At 40.8% G+C, this 19370-nt stretch overlaps 2 protein-coding genes across 2 annotated transcripts in view; one reads left to right on the plus strand and one right to left on the minus strand.

The window, feature by feature from the left end:
• The window catches only part of FASTKD2 (FAST kinase domains 2), a 27919-nt gene extending 24112 nt beyond the window's left edge, over positions 1 to 3807 (minus strand). The window contains exons 1-2 of the mRNA XM_012802147.2: positions 3766 to 3807; positions 2278 to 3122 (exon numbers count right to left, since the gene is read on the minus strand). Coding sequence (XP_012657601.1) covers positions 2278 to 3024 — 747 coding nt within the window. The 5' untranslated portion in view covers positions 3025 to 3122; positions 3766 to 3807. The remainder of the gene's footprint in view (positions 1 to 2277; positions 3123 to 3765) is intronic.
• Positions 3808 to 4134: 327 nt separating this feature from the next.
• Positions 4135 to 19370, plus strand: part of MDH1B (malate dehydrogenase 1B) — a 30795-nt gene continuing 15559 nt past the window's right edge. Inside the window, exons 1-7 of the mRNA XM_023510421.1 lie at positions 4135 to 4156; positions 8034 to 8146; positions 10510 to 10686; positions 10887 to 11029; positions 12476 to 12972; positions 16774 to 16915; positions 18920 to 19083. Of these exons, the coding sequence (XP_023366189.1) occupies positions 4135 to 4156; positions 8034 to 8146; positions 10510 to 10686; positions 10887 to 11029; positions 12476 to 12972; positions 16774 to 16915; positions 18920 to 19083 (1258 nt within the window). The remainder of the gene's footprint in view (positions 4157 to 8033; positions 8147 to 10509; positions 10687 to 10886; positions 11030 to 12475; positions 12973 to 16773; positions 16916 to 18919; positions 19084 to 19370) is intronic.

A 19370-nucleotide genomic window follows, 5' to 3' on the forward strand; every position in this document is an offset into this window, starting at 1 on the left:
TTTTTTTTTTTTTTGCAGTTGTTGGCCGGGGCCAGGTTTGAACCCACCACCTCAGGTATATGGGGCTGGTGCCCTACTCCTTTGAGCCACAGGCACTGCCCTATTTTTAACCTCTTCTTAGAAACCAAGGTCATGATGAAAACAAAAGAGTTTGAGTGCAGTAATATAAAAGCTACTGATATAATGGGCAATTTGTTCATTCCTAAGGATCCTTAGATGGCTCTGCCCTTACAGTTTCCCTATATCCTTTCCTGGGTATCAAGCTGAAAACTTCAGTTATGAATCTTCTGAGTAACACTTCCTGCCACATTCTATCACCACTATTTGGGTCTCAAGGGGAGTTCAGGCTCTACAGATCCTTCCTTCAGGTCTCTTTAGTTAAGCCACTAATTTAGATTCCAGAAACAACAGTGGGCATAATTTTAAAAGTACATAGCAACAACACAGCTTATCTAGTATTTTATAATTTAATCACAATCTACACATCTCATGAGAGTTTTCATAATTACAGCGGAGGAAACTTAGACTGAAAGAGGTATGGTCTTTTGCTCAACTTACATGACTAACCAATCAGTCTCAGATGAAAATCAGATACTGATAATAAATGGATAAGGGTGGAAAGATTATGAAGTTTCATCCCCATAGGAGCATTTCCTGCTGTGAAAGGAAAGGCCACTTGACTGTGTGTTTAAAGGGCAAATTCACTGATGGTAAACCATCCTTTCGCCTCTAACATGTCTTTATAACATTCTGACAGGTCAGTGAGACAACTCAGACACACAGATATTCTGACTCCAAAATCCCACTGCTCATACCTCACCAATGCACATGCTATGCTGATATGAATATGCATCCAAAATCTAGAAAAGAGCATCTCTGACTAGGTAAGGTGACTTACAATCACTTTTAAATGACTATATAGGGAATTAAATGACAGTCTACCTAATAAACATGACCATTCTGTGGTTTAAACTTTGCATATGTACACAAAATAAAAACTCTCCATTGAGAACATATGGAAATCTCAGTAATGTAAAAAATTAAAGTTGAAAACTCTTACATAATTATGAACCTTATTCTAGAATTCTATAGCAAGATAGGATATATGTGAGATTATTCCCAAGAAATTTCTTTTAAAAAATTATTTAATTATGATCATTGAGTATAGAAGTCTGAGGTGTCCACTCTTAAAATGTGACTAATTAACAAGCTAATCTTGCCTTTATCACATCTACCATCATTCCAATGACATTATGCAGGACACCAATATCTTGTTTTAAATTAAATAAACTAAAAATGGCTCCCTCCATCCAATTTCATCCTTCTTCCGATGCATTTTCCACTCATTCAATGATCTAAAATACAAATTTGAACATGTCAACCCACTTGTTCAAAATTCTTCAATGGATTCCCACTGCCTGCAGCCTTAAGGTCACACATAGCCCTTCAGATCCCCAAGTATGGACCCCGGACCAAATCTAAATTTTGAAGAACAAATCCCTTCATTTTTAAAAGGATTCGTTCTATAAAATTTGAATTCAGTCAAAAGGCCACACTCAAGAATACAGAAGGCCACATGTGGCTCCACAGCCATAGATTTGCCCCCCTGGCCTATACTATAGGCCCTACAGGATAAATACAAACTCCTTAGCCAGACATGAAAGGCTCTTTATGATTTGGCTCCTATTTTTCTAGCCTCATGTCCTGTCACTAAGCCCCTTCTCCCTCAACCCTCCACCTTAACCAGCATGTGCACAATTTCCTCTCCACCCCTTCGAACACAAAACCCCATCATTATGTAGTTCAGCCACAGCAAACTACTTTCAGCTCCCTACACTTGCAAACTTTTCCTCTGGAACTTCAGGGCATGCAATCCTCTCTGCTTAAAATACTAACCCTTTGACTATCAATCCTCTTACAAAGCTCAAGCATCATTTCTCACTGGGCTTGAATTCCAACTCTACCATGGACTAAGTTCCCTTCCCTTCTCAGTTTCCTTCAACTATCCAACCTTTCTTTGTATTATACATCATGCTAGATGTATAATACATCTCCTCATTTTAGCTTAAACCCTCAAGAAGGTAAATAGGGCAAGCTTTCATAAATTCTCATAGCAAAAGGAAGAAAAAAACCTACCTAGTGAAGGTCTCTAAATCATACAACATATGTGCCATTACATTAGTCTATTCTTATAAGAAGGCTACATATCTATTTCCCTTCATTCTTTCAAGATATTCTAAATCAAGTAAAAACATGTAAATCTCTTTTTGATTTTACCTGGATCACCCTCAGCAAAGTCTGTACAAGAAGAGTGTTCTGAGGGATCCCAAGCTTCACTATAGCATGAAGACTAAACAACAAGTGGTCATAGTGCATAATCTTGGCTTCCCTCATTATATGTTCACAGAGCTGGTTAAACGCAGGGTGGCTAAACATCAGTTGTTTTTCACAACGCTTCTGGTCAGCAGACAGCCTTTTGGCCATTGTCCACATTGCTGTGAAATAGTTACTACTTGGAAATGTAGGCGCTTTTGAAAATGCATCCAACACATCACTCAGGGAATTATACTCTTGAGACAGTTTTCTGTCGCTGACAGGGGTTGGTTTTGTTTCACTGGTGAGAACATCTTCATTGGAGACTTCATGATGAAAGTTTACTTTGTTGAATCCTTTACTGTGTGCACCAATGGAGACAAGAGAACGACTTGAGTCAAAGGACAGTCTTCTAGGACAAAGTTGTCTGTCAACTGTAAAAACTGTTACCATGCTTCTGCCCTTTGTTTGAAAGCCATCAGCTCCCAAATTAAAAATGAATGCATCTTGGAAGAGATATCTAACAGATGATCTAGATGGTTGAATTTTGTTATCAAAGTCATTTAAGAGGCGGTTTCTTAGGTTCCAGTTTGAATAAACAAAAGCTGGTCTGCAAAATCCCAAAGGATTTAGCTTCACAGTTCTGCTTGTTGAAACTAAAGTACTGAATTGTCTGAGGTTCCACAAAAAGAAACCTGCTTTGTTATTCATTTTGCTATTCACTGAAATGCTTCCAAATGGCTTTAAAGTTGTCAATATGAAACAAACATCACTTCCACTACTGAAAAAGAACAGACCCTGTCGTTTTCCTGTAGAGAAAGGGATAATGAAAGGGGGAAAAAAATAAGCAAAACTTTTACTTAAAGAAATGAAATGTATTTAACAAAGGACACGATGGGAACCTATGGAGTCATTAAAGATTTTAAAATGATAAAACTATTTCACAAATACAGGCTTCCTCCAATTGTACTACGACGTGTAGTTTTAAAGAAGCCAGGTTACTTTGTAAGTAATCATTGTATAAATGAGATTTTTTTTTTTAAGTGAATTTCTGGTTGGAAAGCATTCCATAAAGCTACCTCTGTAGTAAGGGCTTTTGCTAGTATCGCTAGGCAGATGTCTTCAAATATGAAAATAAAGGAATTAACAGTGAGAGATGATTTTCAACATGAGGATTTTGCAGCGGCCCAACCTAGACTGTTAAGAATAGGGAACCGGACAGGTAGAACTGCTAAGAAGGAGAAAAAAAAGGTGATGTATGCACGTGGCCTGCGTTTAAGGGAAAGATAAAACTAGCCTCACCAGGTGCCTGTCCTTTCGTACCTGAGCAGCCTAGCATTAAACCACCTCCTAAACTTAATTCCCCTCAACTCCTACCCAAGACCTTCCCCTGGGTGAAAACTCTAAGTGTGATACTTCCAATTTTTCTGCTTAAGCTGGTCCTTCACTCACCTTAGAGCAGAACAGTGAGGCTCACGTAGGCGCCGCCATGACAGTGTCCCCGAGAGTTCCGCATATCGCGAGATTTTACGGATTCCTTCATAGGCCAAAAATGGTTTGTTTGTGGTGGTTGCCGAAGGATTTAGTCAAAAAGAAGAAAGCCTACCAAGGAGAAAGCCTAATTTTCCAGGATATAGGAATAGGAATGAGGTAAATCACAGAGTTTATAAAAGCAATGCATGATCACGTAATGAATTAAAGCCCTAACTTTGTAAACACCTAACCCCGGCTGGGCGCCAACTTCGGAGTGCGCCTGCGCTCTACCCGCGGCGGCGTGGTTGCCTGGATACCGCGGTTCTAGTCTCTAGGTCTCGTTTGGCCATGGCTAAATTCGTGATCGCAGGTGAGTGATCCCGGCGTCTGCCAGCAGATCGCTCAAAGTGGCAACAACAAGCCTTGTCCTCTTGGCAATAACGCTCTTAATTGGCTTCTTTTCGAGAAACTCCTCTATACAAACTATTCCGTGCTTTCTTATGCATTTATTCAAAGATACTTATTGGACGGTGACCATATGCCCAAGCACAGCCAGACCCTGAGGATACAACTGGGGAGATATCTCTGCCTTCGAGGAGCTTTCAGTCTCATGGGCTACAGAAGCATAGAAACAAATACTGTTCTCGGGCTGTGATTAATACAATAAGGGAGACGTGCGCAGGCCACTGGGAGAATACACTTCTAATCTGGGTGTTGGAGATGGGAGAGAGGAGGAAACAAGAAACTCACTGAGGGCTGAGGATAGGGGAGATGTTATAGGAGCTGAGTTGTGAAGATCTGAGCTGGGAAGGCCGTTCCAATCAAAGCCACACAGGCTGGAAGCCCCTAGCCTTATTGAGAATCTGGTTATAGGGGGAATGAGAAGACCTGGGCCCAGAACAGGAGCAGGACCCAGATCTTTGCACCTCACATACCCCCAAACAAAAGTGTCAGAAATGTATGTTGAAAGCAGCGAAGAATGTTGACAGAACTTAAGCAGGAGAATAGTCTTAATGGGTTTACATTTTAGGAAGCCCCTCTTGGCAACTACAGAGGGGAAGGATTGGAAATGCTGATTGAGGGTGGCAAGGAAACCTCTGAGGAGGCTTTTGCTGCAAGTCTATGGCTCCTGCCTCCTCCCCTTCTCAGCAAGTTACTTAAAAGAGTGGACTGTTCTTCTATCTCCAGTGCTTTGTTTCCCCCAATTTGACTTCTACTTCTACCTCCTAACAGGACCTGCCCTCACCAAAGTCACCAGTGACTTTACAAAAGCACTTATGTTCTTGTGGTATTTAACCTCTTTGATGCAATTGAACACAACTGGCACCCACCATCAGACTGGAATCTATTTTCTTTGCTTCTTTAGTCATTCAGAAAAGTATCTTTGAACACGGAATAACTTTATGCTGGAAAGACTGGAAAACAAATGTACAGAGAATAGTGCATGTATGACAGTGGCAGGGCAGGAGTCTATGGAAATAGTGGCAGGGGACCTGACTTAGTCAGGTAAGGGCCTCCCAGAGGCAGAGATTTTAAGCAGATGCCTGAAAGAGGAGAAAGTGTTACTTAACAGAGAGAGTAAGTAGAAAAGGGGGGAGGTTAGAGCGAGGAGAATTAGTTTAGTAATAATTGAGAATATAAAATAAGCAGAAAATAGAAATAAGTTCAGTAGGACTAGAGTAGAGTACAAGGAAAAGAATGTCATAAGATGAGGCCAGAGTTAGATAATGTTGATTATCATGAGCCACATTCAAGAGTTTAGACTTAATCCAAAATAATGAAAGATTTTTGGAAGGGGCAAACATAGTAAAGCTTGCATTTCATCTGTGTGTTACGTCTATAGTGTGGGAGAAAAAGACTGAGTGCCAAGTGACCAGTTAGGAGGCTGGTGCTATACTTCAGGAAGAAATTGATGGTTGGGCCTAGCATGGTAGACAATGGCGATGGAGAGAAATGAGTGGATTGGAGAGATACTAGAAAGGCATAATCTGTACAAGTGGATGTCTAATTACATAGAGGAGAACAAATAAGGGATAAGAAAGAATTAAAAATTATTCCCACAAAGTGATTTGGATAACTGGATAATTTAGGAGTCATTGGGAATAGGGAGAATAAGCAGAAGTGTGTGGGGGATTGACATTCTGGATACTCTTAATACTCTAAGGTAACTGGGAAGATTGACATAAAAACCGTAGAAGAAGGAACATATTTGGTGCAATAGTGGTGACAAAGTCCATCACAGACCTACTGAATCATTACGAGTCATTTAAAAGGAGATGTAAGGGTTAGATCCCAGATGTATCTGAGCTGGAAATACAGATTGTAACCTGAAACTAAGAAAGTGTAAGAGATTGGCCAGGAGGAATACACAGAGTATGAAGAGAAGATGCCTCTCAGTCTTCCTTTTAATGGGTTGATAAAGAATAGAAACCTACAAAGTCTAGAAAGGAGTGGCCAGAGAGTAGGAAAACCTACAGAATGCTGCATCACGATGGGTTTTTCAAAAGGGTAGAAGGGCAGCAGTGGCAAATGCTGCCAAGGGTCAACAAGAAAAGGATCAAAAAGGATTCATTGGATTTAGTGTCATGGAGGTCTTTAGAGACCTAAAGAATTATGGGATAAGCTAAATTGCAGTAGGTAGAAAATAAATGGAAATGAAGAACTAAGGGTGTCAAGTGCAGTGAACTCTCTGAAGAAGTTTTGACCGAAAAGGGCACATGAAAGGCAACAGCTAGAGGAGTCATGGGCTTTTGTCTTTAAGGACAGGAGAAACATGAGCATATTTAAACATGATGGTGGAAAGGTGTCATTAGAAACAAGACAAGATTTCAGAAAGAGGGGCTGATTCCTTGAGCAAGGTTATTGAGAAGGCAAAAGAGGGTGGAATTCAGAGCATAAGCGGTGGGCTTAGACCTAGAGAAAAGATAGGATTTCTCTTCCAACAAAGAGGAGAAAGAAGGAAAAGGATGACTCCAAATGCAGATGGGCATGTAGCATGAGAACAGGAGGTTGAGGATTTTCCCAACCGATGTCTTTCTGCTTGGTTTGGTTTAGTTTTTATAAGATAGAAAGCAAGGTTGTCTATTGTCTTCTGATAGTACAAGGAAATGTTGGGGAGGGGGAAGACTCAGAGGAAGAGGCCAAAGTTTGGAATAGTCATTGTGGAGAACATAAAAGAGTGCTGATAAAGGAAACAGGATCTCCACACAGAGTTGAGGGACAATTAAGGCCGGTGACCATAAATTTATAATGACACCCCTCTGTTTGGCTCTACCATGTTTCTCCAGGGGGGTCCTAGCAGATAGGACCTAGACACTAAAAAAGAAGGTAATGGGTTCATCCGGGGTGAAGGGCTTTTACCACTCTGATTTCCATAATAATAGTGGGGCAAGGTAATTCAAGATGAGAGTCATAGAATGGTTTGAAGTGATGAACTATGGATTTAAACTAGGAAGGGAAGCTTATACATGGGAGAGGCCAAAAGGGAGTTTTGGCTTAGAGTTGCCCATGAGGTTAAGAAGCTGGTGACTGAGAGTTACTTAGGGAGAATGCCACAGAGACACTCTGCCCTTGGCCCATTTGTCTCCTAGTCTATCAGACACCCAGTCCTATCCACTATGTTGGCTTTAACTTCCTGGGTGTTGATGGCTGCAAAACAGGTATCTGAAACCCTTCCATGGTACCTTCCCCTCCGAATCTTATATCCGGCTGCCTGCTGGTCATGTCCACTTAGATATATTACTGTCACCTACAACTGCACTTGTCTAAAATTGAACTTCTCATCCACGATTTCTCTCCAATGAGGTGAGAATTATCTACCCAACCCAGAGACATTATCCCAGACCCTTCTCTCTCCCTCCCCACAACTCCCTTCCACACATATCAAATCCATAAGTGATGTTACCACCATTCCTTGCTTCACACTTTGCCATCTACTGGCTACTAGTGAGTAGTTCATTAATAGTAGTCAGCAGCCTCCCGAAATGAGGTCTAACATGGCACTGGAAAAGAGTATATTCAGTAGCATTTGTTTTCCCTTTCCACATTTTTTGACATTCTGATCTATGAAATCTATTTCACTTTTATCAATATAATAAAAATAAGTTTATATCATGACAGTTTACCCTAAACTTCATATTATAAAACCATATCATAACTATGATTAATTCCATAATTACATGGAAAATACCTAAACTACATAATTTCTGTATAATGGACGAAAACGTTGCTTATTTGAACTCTTTCAGGTAAAGCAGATTGTCCATATTATGCTAAAGCAGAACTTCTGGCTGACTATTTACAAAAGAATCTTCCTGATTTTAAGATACATAAAATTACACAACATCCTGAGGTTTGGGAGGTAAGAAGCCTTTATAGTTTATTAAACTCACATATGAATAAAAACGTGTTTTAATTTGATTCAATTTTAGCTAGTATATCAGCTAAATAGTAAATCACCATCTAGTAATGAATGTTCATGTACTTCTGATATTTGAAGTTGATTAAAATGAGTCTGGACTTATCAGTCTCAAACCCTTGTTTATATTTTTTTCTAGTGCCTAGTAGAACTAATGAGACCCTAGCCAATAAGTAGAATAGATTTGACTGTCCCCTTCAACAATCTAGGTGGCTTGTACTGCACTTGCCGACTTTTCATTTCCTTCATATTGCTTTACAATGAACTGAGGGACCTGTTTATTAAAAATACCCTTCTTTGGGACTGCATATGTCCGGAAACAGGCTTCGAGATGGAGACTTTGGTAAAGAGGCTTTACTGGGATGCACTCTTGAGGAGAAATCCCAAGAAAGAATGAGGACAGCAGGGTCAGGCACAGGGGCTGCAGCAGAGGGCTTAGCCCCTCATGCAGGGAACTCTCCAGTTGGGTGGCTTTTCAGGGATATCCCAAATCGAGGCAAGGTAGCTGAGCTTCTGTACTCTCACCTCAACCAGTCATGGGTTGCAGGCTGACCCTGGGGAACAGACTTAACCTTAAGCAAAGCAATTCTCTTTGGCTGAGGCCAATTCCTGGAGAGAGAATCGAGTCAACCCTGAGTCATCAGCAGCCTTACACCTGGTGGCTGAGGGTGCTTCGCTGTGAAGGGGGGAATCTGGGCTGTACACGACAGCATTTGCGACAGTTCACCCTCTGTGCCTTTTGGATCCACATGTGCCCTGTATTAGGTTCACACCATCTGGTAACCACTCCTCCAGGAGTCTGGTTGGCCTCTTTTCCTGGGGAAACTTTACAGGAGGAAGGATAGTCAAAAAAACTACAGTCTCCGCTGCACACTGACACTCATCACCTCTCTTCTCTGCTACTACACATTCCCCTCACTCTGCCAGTCCAGCCTTCAACTAAGTGATCTCTGCTGGGGTTTAGATGTTCTCTGATGGTCACTGTCCCCTGGCCTCTATTATTTCAGGATTTTCTCATCCCAGTTGTCAGGGATTCCAGGTATATAACAGCATGTCCTTTAATAGCCTTGGCCTAGAATGGATGGCCACACTGGGACCCTTGTCACCCATTCATTCCTTGTCACTTTGGTGAATGTAGTATCCTGTAGGCCAGTAGTTCTCAACCTTCCTTTAATACAGTTGCTGTGAGTCATGACCCACAGGTTGAGAACTGCTGCTCTAGGCCCTTCTACAGAACCTGGCTGACGAGTAGGCTCTCCAGCCTCCCCTGTACTATATCCATGAGCCTTTGATCCCTTCTTATATTGTCTGCCATGGCAGTTCTGTATTTCATTTTATTTTCATTTAATTTTATTTAATCACTTTTTCCAAGTTTCTAAGAGCCAGTCTAGCAACATGTTGTCACTTGCTTCTGAGGCGTCTGCCAGGGTACACTATCTTGAATTGCAGAAGAGTGAGTGGTTCATACTGGTAAGCCTTCCCTTGTCTAACTTTACGTTCCACTCTTGATTCAACACTCTGGGGGCCGATCCTATCTATGTCCCCTCAGCTCTTGCCAGGACACCAACGTGTCTGCACAGTGTTAAGAGTCCTTTGGGGAAGTTCCTCATAGGCCCAGCACTTCAGTGGCCAGGTTGTGCTGTGACGAGAGGAGCATAGTGGAACCCTCACTGCAGCACTGTTTGTGTTTAGGGGGGATAAAGACAGGGAAATCTTCAAGATCAGCAAGGGACATTAGTTTCTAATATTTTATTTGTGAGGTAGCCTCACTATACACGCCTCCAATGGCATGATAGCATGTACTTTCTGCTCAAATCTTGTCATTGGAAGCCCTGGTCTACACAAACCAGATAATGATAATTTGAACTTTTTTTCTATAAATATTCTCAGAAATCCCCAGATAACTTTTATTTCATTAATTCAGTCTACACCCACAGATTTGAAAAGCAGTGTCAAATTTTTATGACCCTAAGGCTGTAATATCTTATATATAACACAAATAGGGCAAAATCAGTTGAAATTTTGTTTTAAGTCAGTTGAACCAGAGCACCTGGCCTCTCTTTAAGCTGAATACTGGCATTCCAGTTGTCCTCAGCAAGAAGAACAACTTTCAATACCTTGACTTCATCAATGAATTTGAAGAATCTTCTTTCTAATTTGATTCATGGGTTACTAACCCATCACAACTTTTTATATTTATGTTTACCACATAAGGGTGACTAAACTGTACCATGTATACATGGTAGCATTGAAAACAACCTACCACTTTGGCATTTGGCTTCTAAAGTATTAAATTTAATCCTCAGGCAGATTTAATATATGACTTAATCTGGGTTATCTTTCAACAGGAGTGGCTGAAAAATGTGTGTACAAAGAATAAGTGGAGTCACAAGAATTCTCCCATCATCTGGAGAGAGCTGTTGGATCGTGGAGGAAAGGGTTTGCTTCTGGGAGGATATAATGAGTTCCTAGAGCATGCCCAGGTATAGAGACTAATGTGATTTATCTGTTCAAACAACGATTGTTTTCTTACATTATTTTATTTTTCAAATGTCTTGGTTTCTGAGATAGTCTCTCATCTCTTTTTATTCTATTTTTGACTTTAAACAAAAACTTTCCATGACCGCTACTGTCAGCTAGTTGGCTATTCTCTGATGTTGACTTCCTCTCTTGTAATATTTAGCTTTACTACGGTATCACCTCTAGCATGACGACTGAGATGATGATGGTAATTGCTCAGGAGAACCTGGGGGCACATATAGAAAAAGAGCAGGAGGAAAATACCCTGAAAGGTCTCATCAGCCCCCTGAACGTCTGGATCACCAGGTGGGATAGTCAAACCCCAGGATTCATGAGATTGGCTTTGTATGTTTAGCCAGGACAGTGAGACAGCATTAATTCCTTGATGGGAGAGTACCTGAATGGCAGGTTGGAGATTTGTGTGTATATATACTTAGATGTATAGGGGTGTGTGTGTGTATCTCTTTCAATATAAATAGTGAAGGAGCTTTAGGTTTTAAAAACACACATGTGGCTCAAAAGGGTAGGGCACCAGCCCCATATGCTGGAGGTGGCGGGTTCAAACCCAGCCCCGGCCAAAAAAAGCCACGCTTAATCTAAAAGCAACTTTATAGCATGGCTGCTTTGCATAACCTCTTGCTCTTTCCCACTTGTTAGGGCTTCTGTGCTGCGCATCCATCCCCTTCCTGTAGCCCCCATTTCCCTCACCTTGCTCCTTTTTACTTCCTCCTTCTTTTGTTTGCTGCTCTTCACTCCTCTCTGCTCCCAGTCTGGGCCCATGAAGTCTTTGTTGTCATTCTCTCTCTCTCTCTCTCTCTCTCTCTCTCTCTCTCTCTCGCTTCCGTGCTCTCTCCCGCTCTCTCTCTGTCCTCCTCTCCTTTCTCCACCCCTCAGTCTATCTCTCGCACTGTCCTCACTACACATATATGTGTCCTGATGTAGACACCCATTTAAAAACTACTTCTTATGAATTAAGAGAGAGAGAATAAACATCCTTCACTGTATCCCTCCGATTGAATAAATAATACATCTTTAGATATTTTTCAAAGGGTTAAAATGGTAAGAAAATTAGTAAGAAGGGGGTAAGAAATCCCCCTTGTACCCCACATGTTATGCCCGGATGCATTTCTGAACTTCCTGCAGGGGGTGGTCATGTCAGTTCTGCTTACATCGGCTCACAGTTGACAGTGGCAGCTGGAAAGGCCCCAGACACTGGCTGAATTGGGGTTCCAGGTGCACAGTACCGCCCCTATGTGGAGCACAGCCATCTTCCCAAGGATTTTTCTTTGGAAAAATTTGGAAAAATTAGTCCTTCTCCCCCAAAAAAGAAAATGCCACTAATTTGTAGATAAGGATCTAAAAATTTTTTTGAAAGAGATGTATAGTTACCTAAAACTTACGAGATGTAAACGAGTTAATTTATGGTATAGTTCTTTGAAATTGTGCTTTATGCATATTGGAAATTCTATTTCATTTAAAAAACCTATAAACAGGTACATTTCCTACCTTAGGATGGGTCTCAGACCATCAGAGTAAAGGGTTAGTAATGAGAATTTTTTGTTATACTTTTGATTTCTAGCCTTAAACATGTCAGTGCCTCTGTGTTAAATCGCCCTGTTATGGGCGATTTAGATATGGCCATATCTATTAAGATATATCTATAGAATACATATGGCCATATCTATTAAGAATAAAGCCTTGCAAGATACAAAGGACTGAACCTTTCATAACCCAGCTTTCCATTTTCATCAGTGCGTCTGCTCCCGCCTGCTACAACCTACTTCCCATATTGACCAGCGGGGAAGTGTTCGGGATGGACACGGCAATCAGCATCACTCTGTTGGACAATCCGCGGACAGAAAACAGTCTCAGATGCCTGGTGATGGAGGCCCAGGACCTGGCGTCGCCGGTCCTGCGCAGTATCTCCCTCTGCACGAAGGTGGAGGAGGCCTTCCACGAGGCCCACGTGGTCATCGTGCTGGACGACTGCACCGACCGGGATGTGTACTCTTTGGAGGAATGTCTCCGGAGCAAGGTTCCCCTGTGCCAGCAATTCGGCTACATGCTGGAGAAAAACGCTCATGACTCCGTGAGAGTTATCGTGGGAGGAAAAAGCTTTGTGAATCTGAAAACGGCTTTGCTCGTGAAATACGCCCCAAACCTCGCACACAATATTATCACCGTGGCGCTGGGGGTGGAAGGTCAGGCCAAAGCCTTGCTGGCCAGAAAAATGAGAACAACTCCTTCATGTGAGTCAGCTCCTCTTTCTGTTTGTGTTTTGGTTTTGATTTCCAAGCAGCTGGGAAGAACTCTGTACCCTCTAGGGTCATTCTGAGTATGGGGCATAGAAGTACAGAGCAGATACAAAGAACTGCCAGTTTGATTTCACTACTGTTGACATTTTTTTAAACCAGCTTTTATGACTGACTTTTTCCAACATGATAAAAATTAATAAACAAATATTTAGCATAACAAGATCTATATTATTCAAGTAATAATTTAACACCTAACATTCCTTTTGTTTCCATGATAAGAGTCCATTAAGTTGATCAGTTAATGGACTCTTACCATTGATTGGTCGGTTGTTTAAAAAAAAGATCAGGACTATGTCCAAGTGGCTCTGCCCTACTTGGTCAATCTGTGTGACCTTCAGCAATCATTTGCTTTACTGTGCCTCAGTTGCCACATCTGTAAAATGGAGACATTAACAGCACCTGTCTTCTAACATTGATATGAAGATTCAATAAGCTGATGCAAGGATGTTAAACTTATCAATAAGATTACGGTATCTGATCAGTTTCTGCCCCTATTAATCTTTGAACTGGCAGACATCAGAATTGTATGAAGATGAGACTGGATCAGAGAAATGGAGTGTTGTGTTTAAAAAGGAAGATCACATTTTACATACTTGTGGCTATCTGTGCCCTTAGATGGAGCAGGTGCAACAGTGCCCATTGAGAATGGGAGGAGGTGCAAGATAGTTTCCCAGTAAAACTGGGAAGACTTTGCTGTCTAGACTTTGCCTGTGAGCCTAGAATGCTCCACATCAGAGACTTCTGTGAACTGTTATAGCCAGAGATGTTATGTTGTTGTTGTTGTTGTTGATTTTGGCTTTGAAGCCAAAGAAAACATAACTTCTCTCATTCTTGCATACTTAGCTTTAGTGTCTTACCCTCAGGGTCAGTACAGAACTCAATCAGATTGATGCTGAAATTATTTGATAGGAAATAAAAACATGTTCTAACTATTTCATCTCTGTCATGAACTTTACATGGGTAGACACTGACTTGTCACGAAAGGTCTATAATACACTGATGACAAGTGTATCACTGCAGAAAGAGACAGTGATACAGAATTTAAAGCAAGGTTTGTGTGTGGGTAGGTCTGGGGTCCAGGAGCCATTAACCAGAAAGCTGCTCTCTTGGGGTTCTGCAAGTGCCAAAAGTCTAGGCTGCACTCAACTCAAAGCCAACAATCATGTGAAGAGAAAAGTTGGGGAAAGGAAAGAGAGACATTAAAGGGTCAGTAGTCTAAGTAAAACTGTCATGGAGCAGCAAGGAGAAACCCAGCAACAATAAGAACAGAGATGAAAAAATGGTGTGAAAGAGAAAAACTACCACAAAAATCATTGGGGAATCATTCCAGATGTCAACAGGATAGTAAACCTTTTCAGAAAAGCAAGGTTCAAGATTATCGCCTATGGGTGATTCACATATAAACCTGTTTCTCAGACCATGTGTGTTGGGTCGGCCAGGACTGCTGTTCCAAGTGATAGACAGTCAACTCAACTAATGTCAAACAGAGCAGTCTTTTCTGTACTGAAAAGTACAGGAGGTGGTTCTTATGTCAGGCAGAGCTGGATACTAGGGCTCAAATGAGGATGGGAGGACTCGCCCCTGCTCTCTCTTGGCCTGGCCCTCTGCTCTCCTCAGTGTTGATTTCCTTCTTAGGCAGGCTCTAAGAAGTGGCAAAGTTGCCCCTGGCACCCCCAGATGTATGTGCTTGCACAGACTCATCAGCCAGGCTTGGAGCACAGGCCTGTCTCTGAATCAGTAAGTGCAAGCCTGGAGGGTGGAAATCTGGGTCTCATGCTCATTGGTGAGGACAGCCCCACCCCAAACATAGAGACTGCAATTGGGAAAGTAGTTATTTAAAGAAAAAACAGGATGATGTTAAAGAAAAAAAGAAGGAGGGATTAAAGCTAACCGGGAATAAAAACAGCAAATGTCCAATATAATTTTCAATAGTATAATTTCGGGTATTCAGAGCTATTAAGGGCTTTAAAGCAGTTAAGAAAAATGAGACCCAGTAAGAATAAAGATTTCTATAGACTGAGAAGGAAGCCTGAAGGAAAGCCTATGCTTTCCTGGAACTGGGGAATTCTTTTCCCCATGTGGCATCCCAGTAGCTCCAAATCCTGACTACCATCCTCTTCCCTCCTACAACGTGCAAGCCAAGAGCACATCATTAGCCCTTCTAAGAGTTGAGTGGTGGAGGGGGAACTAGCTGTTCTGATTCCTACCTCATGAGTCATTTTGATGAGGGAAAGAATCTCAGGGGATGACGGTAGGCAGCGACTACTCAAAATCTTTTCCCCACTCCCTTCTCCGCTAGCCTGTCTTCTACTTACAGGAGTTCAAACGTTCACTCATTTTCCCAGTCTCTTTTGTAGGCAGGAGTGCCTGAGTGATGCAGTTCACTTGGGGTTCCCTGGCCTGGGAAGAATATTTCACCTTTTGAGAAGAAAAAAGGCAAAAAAGAGGAAGCCTCTGCCCCATTCCTTTCCCTGTTGCCTGACTTTGAACACAACCGTGTGAGAGTATGATATTTGGAGCTGCTGCAGCCATCTTAGAACCATGAGGGGAGGGCCACAGGCGTCACATCCTTGAGCTGCTGAACCAGCACATGCCTCTGCCTACCTAGATTTGTTGTCTGAGAAAAGTCCTTGTAATGAAGCTAAGTCAATAGGATGTTCTGTTATTTAAAGACAAAGCAATCTTATCACATAGAGATAGGAAAGAACTTAATCTTCCCAATAGAAAGTGGTATGGCCTTACAAGGAAATTAAATTTTTAAACAAATAAATAAGTTAATAAGTAAATAAGTAAAATAACTTATTTGCATTCTTCATACCAGAGTCCTAGAAAATCCACAATTTTAGAATCATAATGAACACCAATCCCTAATTCTCTCTAAGCCCTGTCCTCTATTTTTCCTCTTAGCACGAATCACTTTGTATAGTATTTGTTTCCTTATTCACTCCCCACCACCCCCAGAATGTTGTAAGGATTTCTACGTGTTTGTTTTTTGCTAAACCTCATACCCCAAAGTGCCTCGAGGTAGGGTACAATTCTTAATCCTTAACTCAGGATCCTCTTCTTCCAACATCTTCATTTTGCAGGAGATAAAACTCAACCTAGAGAGTTAAGTGATTGGCCCTAATTTCTATTCCAGTCTAGAATCATGGGTTCCATGTCAAAATCAAAGTAGATTAAAAGTTCTCTCTCTCAAGCAAAATAAATAAAGTTACAACAAACACCGGTGATATATTTTTCAGTGGCAATTTCTTTCAAGGGAATTTTCCTTGAATTTAATCATATAGCCATATCATTCATAGAGCATTGTTAGCAATCACCAAACCCCGATGGTCAGGGAGGTGGTCCACATGTCCTGTGCAGTTTTAAGAAATGTAAACATACATTCACTTTATAAAGGCCTAAAACTACCAAACACATGACAAAAAATAGGCTTCAGGTCATTTTTTATGTTAATGTACGTTATTAAGATTATTATTATTATCAATAACAAAAACCTCGTAAAGAACAAACGAAGATAAATACATTCAGAAAAGAAATCAGACAACTGCCGCATTGAAACATTAAGCAATAATAATAATAACAATGCAAAGAAAGTAACATTCATGTTGTCAAATGAGAGTATGTCTATTATAGAATGCTTTGACTATGAGGTTCAGTATGGAGTCACCAGTTAACTTCTTCTTATCATTTTTTTTCCAAAGTGAGATTATTTTTTATTTCTATTCTTTACAGACATTAAAGATGTGATAGTTTGGGGTAATATCAGTGGAAATAACTACATTGATCTGAGAAAAACAAAGGTTTACAGATATGAGAGTGCCATTTGGGGACCTTGTCAATATTCTCGCCCTGTCTTAGACTTGATTTTTGACAGGTACAGTATAATTTGAAGTGAAGTATAATAACAATGTTAAATAAATGTATGATGCTTGTAATCTTTTAAATCATCTTTTGTTTGAACAAAAATAACTCACATTGTTCACACTCATATTTGTTCTTGCTCTCTATTGAAGAAACTAAAAATTCCACAGAATATCAACTAATTAGTTCCCACTCCCAATTTATTTGATTTTGAAATTATGAATTTCTATATTTATGATTATCTGGTAGTTCAAATATTCCAAAGGTTATTGCTAAAGCAAGTATATGTAAAGAGAGTCTTATTTAACATAAAGACAGAGCTATGTATCCAAGTTGAAATGAGTTGAAACATTTTCTCAGAAAAGGAAATAAGATGGTGAGCATGCCCAGGCCGTGCTGGGTGCTCAGTCCCAGGGGGGCAGAATCCCTGGGTTGGGACGCTCACCTCACCACTTACAGCTATGTGACTTTAAAGATGTTAGCCTCTGTATGCTTCAGGTTTTTTTCATCTGCAAAGTGGAAATGATAACAGAGTAAGGGGCTTACTCTATGGTTGCTGGGAAGATGGAATGGGTTAATCCGGGTAAAGCACTCAGAGCTATGCCTGCTGCAGGAAACACTCGCATCACAGTGAGGCAGAGGAGAATCCAGCGGGAGCCTCTCTGAAGCCTTTTCCCAAACTTCCCAGCACTTTCCCAGTTGCAGCACTTCCTTTTCAGTGGCCCTCACTTTTCTTTTTCTTTCTCAGAACACGGGAACTTTATCCATGCCTGGAAATGATGTGTCCCAGGTTCACCTCCCTGAAGCATGATCCCCCTACATGCCGTGTGGAGCTGTGTACCTGCTCTAATCCAGTGAACTAGTTCCTGGGTTTAGATTTCAGAACATTAAACCATGTTTATTTCTCCGGTTCTTAGTGTGAATACAGGTTAAGCATCCCTCATCCAAAAATCCAAACTACTCTCAAAGCCAAACCATTTTTAGGGCCAACATGATGCCACGGATGGAAAATTCCATACCTGACACTTTTGCTTTCTAATGGATCAGTTCATACAAACGTTGTTTTATGCACAAAATCCTTTAAAAATATTGTATAAAATTACCTTCAGGACATGTATATAGGGTATATAACGTCTTACAGTTAAGTCTGCAAACTCATCCTATGTAAAGTGCTACATACCTCCTTGCTGAATATCACTATGGTCACCAAATGACCAAGGGGAGTACTTCAAAGGTGAGCATAGTGATATTCAGTGATGAGGAATGTAGCCCTTTTTCTAGGATGAGTTCATAAACTTAATTGGCAGACCTCATATGATGACAACTCTGATGGCTACTCCAGAAAAAGAGTCCCCAGATTGCTTTAAAAGGCTGAGTAGGTACTGCGTCGGTGCATACATTCCCAAGGGGACTACTTCAAAGATGACTGTAGTAGTGGCAATGAGGTATGTAGCACTTTTTCTAGGATGAGTTTGCAAACTTAATTATCCGACCTTGTCTATGAAACACAAGTGAGTTTTGTGCTTAGGCCTGAGTTCCATCCCCAAGATATCTCATCATATATGAAAATATTCCAAAATCCAAAAATGTCTCAAACACTTCTGGTCCCAAGTGTTTCGGATAAGGGATTCCCTACCTATAATTCAATGTTTAATGAAACTATTTTATTTAAAATGAAGGATGCCACTGGTTCCAAGATTGCATCTACATAGTATAAGTTCTTTGTAGTGGAAGTAATTGCTCCTGCACTTTTGATCACTTTCCTGTGTTCCATAGACATACATACATATTATCATGTTTTTAATTTGATATTTTGGGATTCCTCTGGCTACATTTCATTATTTTTACATTGACTTTTTTTAGAGATTGAAAACATGTGAAGAAAGGGCACAAGAAGTTATTGGCCTGTTTTGTTTGAGGATATGATTCCTTATACTTAGTTTCATTGACCCAGAAACCTCCTTTTTCATTTCTACACCTCTCTTCATTATAAAATTGTTTCTTTCTCTCCTTGCAGTGAGTGGGTAAACAAAGAATCTGTGGCAGTTCTTAACAACTGGACTGCCACAGGAAAACAATTTGGAGGCATTCTGGCTGCACACAGTATAGCCACTACATTGAAATACTGGTACTATGGCTCACCCCCTGGGGAGATTGTGTCTGCTGGAGTGTTGAGTGAAGGTAAATCTGAATTTTTCATATCTTGTAATATTTAAAAACCTCCATGTACACCATGTGCCCCCAAGTTTGTGTCCCTCCACATCTGGCTCTTAACATGGTCTGTGAGCTATCTAGACTTTTGTAATGTCATAATCATTCATTCATTCATTCAGTTACTCATTTAGAAATTTAACAGTATTTTGCATGAATGCATTGAAAGCATGGAAACACACTTAGGAATTAAACCTCGCCTCTGCCTTCAGGAAACCTACAGTAAAAGAGAGCCAGATACATAAACAAAATAATAT

The sequence above is a fragment of the Otolemur garnettii genome, unplaced genomic scaffold, assembly GCF_000181295.1.
Source record: "Otolemur garnettii isolate 467f Iridium unplaced genomic scaffold, OtoGar3 scaffold00013, whole genome shotgun sequence".
Lineage (NCBI taxonomy): Eukaryota > Metazoa > Chordata > Mammalia > Primates > Galagidae > Otolemur > Otolemur garnettii.